At 48.2% G+C, this 8,051-nt stretch overlaps 1 protein-coding gene across 2 annotated transcripts; it reads left to right on the top strand.

Moving 5' to 3' along the window:
* The first annotated feature begins 805 nt into the window (after positions 1-805).
* Positions 806-8,023, top strand: LRATD2 (LRAT domain containing 2). 2 transcript variants are annotated; one of them, XM_069780057.1, is made up of 2 exons: positions 806-943; positions 1,785-8,023. In XM_069780057.1, the coding sequence occupies exon 2, from the start codon at positions 1,790-1,792 to the stop codon at positions 2,684-2,686; it is 897 nt and encodes a 298-aa protein (XP_069636158.1). In that variant the 5' UTR covers positions 806-943; positions 1,785-1,789; the 3' UTR covers positions 2,687-8,023. The 2 variants fall into 2 exon arrangements, with proteins under 2 accessions (XP_069636158.1, XP_069636157.1); XM_069780056.1 differs by lacking the exon at positions 806-943 and adding an exon at positions 1,017-1,291.
* The last annotated feature ends 28 nt before the right edge of the window (positions 8,024-8,051 follow it).

Genomic DNA, 8,051 nt, shown 5'->3' with positions numbered 1-8,051 from the left:
CCCAGCACCCTGGTGACACTACGTTTGTTCCTTCACTCGCCGCTGTTTAGCGAATCCTTGAAACAGCGGTGTGCAGTTGGGTTTATAAATTACAAGGCAACAAAGGGAATACATGAGACAAAATTAAAGACATTACTCGTAGCTTCCATAAATTATCTCTGCAGTCTATTTTAACAGCATGGATTTACCAGTGCATGTTAGAATAGTAGCAATAATAAACCCACCTAGTAGACTAACCAGGCGCTAATGAAAAAGCAGAATATTGTTGTGCATTCTCCCAAACACAGGAAGAAATATATTCCCACCAGTTCTGATAATGCCTTTCCAGGGGGAAAGAATCATAATCTTCTATATTGAAAAAGAGAGTGATCTCTCAGAGTCGGAAAGAAAAGAAATTAATAAAACTAATTACACGCTCCACTCATGGAGGCATCGAAGGCACAAAGTCAGCCGAGGAGGGCCGGGCTCTTGGATTTTGTTCGCTTTACAACTTCCCTGTTATTGTTTGCGGTCCCAAGAAGGCACCTCCCGGCGCCCCCGCGGAGAGGGGCTGCGCGGAGAGGGGCTCCGCGGCCGGCGCTTCCCCCCGCGGGCAGCTGCGCGCCCCTCCGCGCCCCGGGGTGATTCCCACGGCCCCGCACCGAGGCTCTGCATCTCTCGGTGCTGTCCCGGGCAAACTCCGGCTCCCAGGGACTCCCCCCCTCCCGACCGAACGGGCGGGTTGGGCTGCCTTATGGCACCGTTCCCTTAAAGGGGCCCCGCGTGAGCGTGCGTGTGCGAGTTTGTGTGCGAGCGTGTTGCACGCCCGCTCCCGCTTGCCAAAGCGCCGCGAAGAGCTTTGCAGCCGCGGCGGCGAGAGCCCTGCCGCCCGACCTCCGCTTGCAAATCAGCCTCGGCGGGGAGCAAAGCGCTTGGCATGTAGGAGAGAGGAGAGGGGAAAAAGGTGCGGGGAGGAGGAAAGGAGGGGGGGAGGAAGGAGAGGGGGGGGGAAAAAGGGGGGGAAAAAAAAAGGGCTGCCTCTTTAAATGCTGGGGGCTGAGCACTCGCCGGGGCGTCCGCAGCCGGATCCAGCCTCCCTCCCCTCGGCCGTGCCTCTCCGGCGCTTGTTGCACAGCCCCAGTGCCGGCAGCGCGGCGCACGGGCGCTGCTGCTGCGCGGGGAGCGCGGAGCCGCGCCGGGCCGGGGCCATGATCCAGCCGCGCTGCGCGCCCAGCGCCAGCAGCCGCGCCGCCGCCTCCGCCGCCCGCTCGCCCTAGAGCCGCTCCCGGCGCCGCGCAGCCTTCCCCGCCGGGTAAGTTTGCAGCCGCCCGGTGTGCCGGGGGAGGGCGGTGGTGGAAGAGTGGGGGGGGTGAGGCGCACCTGGCCGGCAGCCCGGCTCGGCTCGCAACTCGGCCGTCCCCAACTGGGACCTCCGGACCTTCCCCGGCGTTTGCAGCCCCCCCTTCTAACAGGTGGCTCGGCGCCTGCCCGCTCCCCCCCCCCGGCGGCTCCTGCGCCTTCCTCCTCCTCCTCGCTGCCGCCTAACAGGTGGCGGTGCCGCCGCCTCGCCTTTCTCCTGTGCGGGTGTGGGGGGGGGGTCCGCACCCCCCTGCGGCCACCGCTGCCCCTCGCCGAGGGGCTCTCGCAGCCCCCCCCCCTCCTCCCCCGGGGGCTGTGTCGCAGCGGGGAGAGGCGGGGTGCGCGGGGATGGGGGGAGCCGCGCTCTGCCCCCCCCGCTGCTTCTCTGGGAGCCGCTCAGCCCCCGCGCCCACCTTCACGGCCCCGCCGTGTGTCTGTCGTTGCAGCGGGCATGGGGAACCAGGTGGAGAAGCTGACCCACCTGAACTACAAGGAAGTTCCCACGGCCGACCCGACGGGTATGGACAGGGATGAAGGGCCCAGGATCGGGGTCTCCTACATCTTTTCGAATGACGATGATGAGCTGGAGCAGCAGCAGGATTCGGTGCATGAGCTGGGGGGTGAGCACCCTGCCCTGCAGCCCTACGATCCCCAGCTGCACGAGGTGGAGTGCTCGGTCTATTACCGGGACGAGTGTATTTACCAAAAGAGCTTTTCCGAGGAGGACGCGCTGCCGGAGGAGGGTGATGAAGGCGGCGGGGGGCACCTGAGCACCTACACTCCAGAGAACCTGCTGAATAGGTGCAAACCGGGTGACCTGGTGGAGTTTGTGTGCCAGGCCCAGTATCCGCACTGGGTGGTCTACGTTGGGGATTTTCAAGTTGTGCACCTGCATAGGCTGGAGGTGGTGAACAGCTTCCTCACCGACGCCAGCCAGGGCAGACGGGGCCGCATTGCCAACCGGCTGTACCGCTACAAACCCCTCAGCCCGGCCGTGGTGGTGCGCAACGCCCTGGAGCAGGTGGGTTGCAAGGACCGGGACTTGAGCTGGAGAAACTCTGAGTGTTTTGCCGCCTGGTGCCGGTATGGCAAGCGGGAGTTTAAAATCGGCGGGGAGCTGCGCATAGGCAAGCAGCCCTACCGATTGCAGATCCGGCTGGGCGACAAGCGCAGCCACACGCTGGAGTTTCAGAGCCTGGAGGACCTGATTATGGAGAAGAGGAGAAATGACCAGATTGGGAGGGCTGCTGTGATCCAGGAGCTCTCCAGCCACCTGCAGGCTGCAGAGGAGGAGGAAGAGGAGGAGGACGACCATCGTCATCCAGGTGCTCGGACTGCTGTGGAGTAGCAGCCTCAGCACCACCATACTGCTTAGCCTGGGTGATGGGGATTAAAACTGAAGGCTGCGAAATTGAGCTGTTATAAGCCCTTTGGGCCGCTTCGGTGCAGCTTCATTCCAGTCACATGTGAAAGGAAGGGGGAAAGCTGATTAAGTGTCTGTGCTTTAGTGCTTAACTCCTTCAGTGCTTGATGACAAAACCACTGACTTATTTGCAGAAGATAAAACTCAGGGCAATTCTACCCCTCTCCACTCCCATCTCTTTCCCTTCCTCTCTGCCCTTTTCGTGCATAGCCTTTCCCTCAACCATCTGCCAGGAGGCCTGACCCTACAAGATGCTGAATGCCTTTGACGTCTACTTATCAGCAGAAGTTAATAGTATTTAATACTATTAAGAAGGAGCCAACAACTTTCAGGACATGGCCATGCAGCTCTGAGCACATGATTAGTTTGGTAGCTGAGAAGCGTGAGGACATTGTTTCCCCCCTCTTCCCCTGTTTCTCTTCAGTTGTGGCTCCTGTCGGTATTGCAGCAAGCTGCTTGCTTGCCTGGTGCAAGGCTTGGGTTGGTAGCCAGCCCCCCAGAAGGTGTAAAGGAGAAACCCACTAGTTTTAATGAAATGGGTTTGATGTGCCTGGTGCCTTCTTAATTGATAGGGACTTGCAGATGGGCTGGGGGAGCTCCTCCTTTGCTGTCAGTGTGTGGCTTTGAGCACAGAAGATACATTTCTTGCTGACCCGTCCCAGGGAGGAGGAAGTTTGCAACCCTGATTAAGCAGTCTGCGCATTGGTGTGTGCTGGTACTCTGACAGGCAGATACCGAGCTATGCCAGTGCTTGTTACAGGCTGCCTGGCTTCCCCTAAAACAAGTGGCAGAGCTCCTGATTACACCTGTGGTACACATCAAGGCAGTAGAAGCAGGTTGCTCATGTGCAGGAGTATGTCTTGAGTAAGCTGTCCCTTGAGAGGGTGGCCTCTCAGCTGGGTGCTGCTGGCGGTGAGCATGTTGCATGTTCTGCACCACGGTAAACACAGCTGTGATTGGGAAGTGATGGGAGGGAGCACAGGCTGGAAGGCATCACAGGTGGCGAGTTTTGGGTGTTCCTTTTTTCCTTCCTCGCTGCAGAGCAATTTCCTCTTCATTAGGGATTTCATGTTTCTTTTTTGCTAATTTTTGTGATACGCAGCTGAGCTATAGCATTAGAGAAAAGGAGAGGACATGCCTCCAAAGTTGTTGTACAAGTCCCTTGTTAAACAGGAGGGGAGGGGGAGTGCAGTGCTGCCTGCCTTGAATATTCCCTGAACTGTTTTTCAGCTGTTGAACAGGTCTCCCACACAGGCAGCACTTTGTCAGATCTTTGTCCTGGGATCTGAAGTGTGTGAGCAAACACTGATTTGGAGACAGTTTCTAATTCAAAATTCCTTCCCCTTAAAGCATAATAGTGATGAGGTGAACTTGATACGCATGAGTTCATTTAAATAATGGAAACTAACAGTGTGATGTAAACTTGAAGCATAGTTAATATGGTCTTCCCCACAGTTGTTTACAGTTATACCACAAATAGCAAAGTACTCCGTGTCCTTTCCACCCCTGAGACTGGAGTGAGGTTTGTCTTTTAAGAATAGGTAGATACCAGCTTTTGATGAGTTAAGTCTATATGAAGCAACTTTGCCAATGTGATCCAAATAGATTGTGGTGTTGTGTTTTCTGCCTAAAATACACAAGCTAGGAAAAAACTGTGAAAGACTACTTCATCCTCACTTCAGGAAGGAAAATAATTTTTAGGGTTATGCAAATACACCATATATGGTTTCCTTAATGACTCCCGTGCTCTCATTTTGGGCTGTGAAATACCCAAATCCAAAGGAGAGTTTTAACACTAAGCTTCCTTAGAATGCTATAGCTCAGGTGTCTGCACTAAGTGGGTTTTTTTTGTCCAATATGCAATTGAATTATACTCAAGTTACTGTGGTTGTCAAGAAGATGTGCAACCTTGCTTTGAGAGCATAATAACTACCCATATCTAACTGTAATAAGGTTAATATGTGGATGTCTGCACACAGATTTTATACAACTACTAGTAACTACTAAAAGCTGAAATGATCACTGAAATAGTCTGAAAAAGAGTGAAGGAGAGTCTCTCGGTTGTACTGACTGATACAAGACAACTGAGATTATCTAGACCATGAGTAAATGTCTGGCTGTGGTTTCTTTCGTACTGAAACCTTGTACATAACAAAGTTTATTTCACTGTGTAATATAGGTATGTAAAATAATATTTTCTTACAGATATTTTTGAAAGTTAAAAAAAAAAAATCCCTTCATAAGCTTGCATTTGAAAGTAAGTTGTTATGCACATTTTCCAGTCCTCTGAATGGGTTTATTTTTCATTAGTGATCTAAAGTATATTCTAGGTCATAAAGTATAGAAACTGCTATAAGTGTCAAATATTATGTATCTACAGGGTACTAAACAGTAAACTAGTTGTGAAAATATTTTTCCCTTGTGTCTGAAACATCAGAACTATGACACTTAGCCATTTCTCTCTTTCTCAGATACCCTGCATAGTCCGGCTTTGTTTTCTGTTCTTTTTTTTTTACTTTTTTTCTTTAATAAAAGAAGGACCAAATCTGCCTGGGAATGGAGAGCAAAGCTTCTTTGACCAACTGAAATCGTGTCTTGTGCTGATCTTGGTGCTTCTCTGTACCGGTCACGCCTTCTGGGATAAATTCCCCCACAGGCATAGGGCCTTAGCAAAGAATCCCAGAGCTTGCACTGCCTTGCTAGGTTGGAAAGTGAAGGGGGGAGCTTGCCTCACAGCAAAGCAGCGTCTGGCATGCGTTCTGCTGTGTTATAAAACCTATGTGCTCCTCTGACACCTGGGATACAGGTGTTCAGTATTTAAAACAGATATTTGGAATCTTTATGTTTCTCTGCAAGCTATGTTTGGGGATTTATTCTGTCTCCTGGCATTCATTATGTGTAAAAGTGGAAGGGGAGGGGTGGGAGGAGGCCTGGATTTTTTTTTTTTTTTTTTAAATTTAGTTTGGAAGAGGGCTACCTCCATACAGGGATTTCTTATTCTGGCAGATAAAGATGCAACTGTTGAATCTTTAACAGGCGGGTCCTTTTTTCCCTACCTGTTGATTAGGCAGTGTTATTTAATAGGTGCTACTAAACACCACTGCAAACATTTCTAAGCAGTCTGGTTTTAAAGCTGTGGACCTGTAATGAGTTGGATTTGGGGACAAGAATTGCTGTAGAAGCACACCACAAATGTTTTAGTTTCTTGTCTTTGCTGTACTTAGTTACTGTCTGCAGACTAGGCTGGGATTTCTAGAGCTTGATTTTAAAGAAAAAGATCTTCCACAAAACCAGACTTTTTTGTGTCTCTGTCTACTTCAAGAGACAGATCACAAGAGAGGGGAGAAGAATAGGAAAAAAAAGTGCTTTTCTCTGCAGCTCCTTTGACATACAGAAATTCAGGTGTGATCCTTCTGTAGAACTTCTGGTTCAGCAAAGGTCCTAAGCCTACAGTGAAGTTAGAGGTTGTGAGTAGACCCTACCTTGAGCCACTTGAAAATCTTTAAGACTATTCATGTGCTTGAAGTTAAGTGTATATTTATGTTTCTTTGTGAATAAGGGCCTGGAATTTCAATCTGAGGTCTCTGGTGGGAGCGTGGAGGATCTGAGGTTGCATAATCACTGGGGGAGAACAAGTAGTGCTGTGAAAGCTGTTTCTCAAAGGGCCTCTTGTCCAAACAAGGCTCATGGAATCCAGCCCAAACTTTGGCCTCAGCTTCCCGCTGGAAATCCAGGAGCTGTGCTGATTTGGTGAGAGGTGTATTACACAGCAGTTGTAAACTAAGCTGATGATCGTGCTGCAGGCTGTTCTCTGGTGTCTTTGTCTGTCTTGTCATGCTTGAACTTTCCCTTGTGTTTTTAACAGTTAAAGTTAGTATTTGTTTTAAAAGCCCTTTGATAGTGCCAACACTTAATCACCTATATGAATTTACTCATTTGGGCATACCTACCAGTACTGATAGGATGACTGCTGTGAATATTATTACGCACATGTTAAGGCTGGCAAGACTGAGCCCCAGATGTGTAAATGTAGCTCCAGCTAGGAAATGTAGATGAGCAGTCTTATTTCCCTGGAGTATTGGTGTGTTTGATGCAAATAATGTCTTGGAAAAGGCTTTATAGTAAAATCTACAATTATCCTTTGATTGAGTAATTTTAAAAACATAATTTAGACATTCACCTTCCATGGCAGTGAACAAGGACATAAACTGAAGACTATTTCAAGTTGTGCCTGATTCTGTGTGAATGCAAAGTATTGATTACAGCAACTCCCTAGGGCTCACCTGGGCAACATAGTAGGCAGTTGTAGGGTAGGCAGGGAAAGTACCCAAAAGCTAATTCAAAAACTATGTTTTCTTACTTGGAAAAATATATTCTTCAGACTGAAGGACCCTAGACTATGGAATTAAACTTTCAATTGTTTTGTATAAATGAAACCCTAGGCAAGCTTCTTAAGTTTTGTTCATTTAAATTCAAAAATACACTCTCAGTACTAAAATAGGTAATACTATGTGATGAATATATTTCAGATTTTGAATGTAATGGTGGTTTTCTTTTTCTCTTCTCCTTTGGTTAAGTTTCACCAAAGGTCTGTCCTTGGGTGTGTGAAGTGTGTTGTCGAGTGGTTTCCCACCTGTGCTTTTCTGACAATTAACAGCACCAACCATAATTCTAACAGCCATGTAGGAACAAATTTTTTTTTTTGAAGGCAAAATTTTAGTTTTATATAACAGATCAGAGACTAGTAACTAAGTAGAGGTAGGATTGTTTCCAACAGCAGTTTCTATTTGTAAGAAATCTACTGTTAACTGAGTATGTGTTGACTACTCTTATAAATCAATGTGCAGTGATAAGGCCAGGTGTGTTGTGTAATGGGCTTAGACTTTCAGATAAGATTTTTTTTTTTTCCTTAAACTGTGGATAGGAAGAAATCAGGGTGACTTCAAACACCGGTGGTTTAGATGGTTCTTTTGCATTAATATTGAATTAGAAGCTTTCTTTAAATGCACACTTGAAATTCCTGACATTGTAACGCTTCATGGAATCATCCACAATAACAAGTGTAATCATAAAACATGATTTTTTTTCCACCATGAGCATTTTCTGTAAGCTGTCTTTTGTCAGTAAATGTTAAATTGTTAGTGCAAATATCTTCTTTTCCTGAGAAAGAAGTACAGACCATTGATTGTACCGTTTCCTTCAAAATGAAGGGCATTGCATAGTAACTAAAAAGAAATAAAAGATTTATAGTATCTTTTACAACCTTTTGTTCTTTTGTTTTTTGAATGCT

The sequence above is a fragment of the Haliaeetus albicilla genome, chromosome 3 (assembly GCF_947461875.1).
Source record: "Haliaeetus albicilla chromosome 3, bHalAlb1.1, whole genome shotgun sequence".
Lineage (NCBI taxonomy): Eukaryota > Metazoa > Chordata > Aves > Accipitriformes > Accipitridae > Haliaeetus > Haliaeetus albicilla.
This window is presented reverse-complemented; position numbering and strand designations above follow the sequence as displayed.

Excerpts from the sequence above, each read along its gene's own strand:
- LRATD2 (XM_069780057.1), top strand. The coding sequence starts at position 1,790 with ATGGGGAACCAGGTGGAGAAGCTGACCCACCTGAACTACAAGGAAGTT.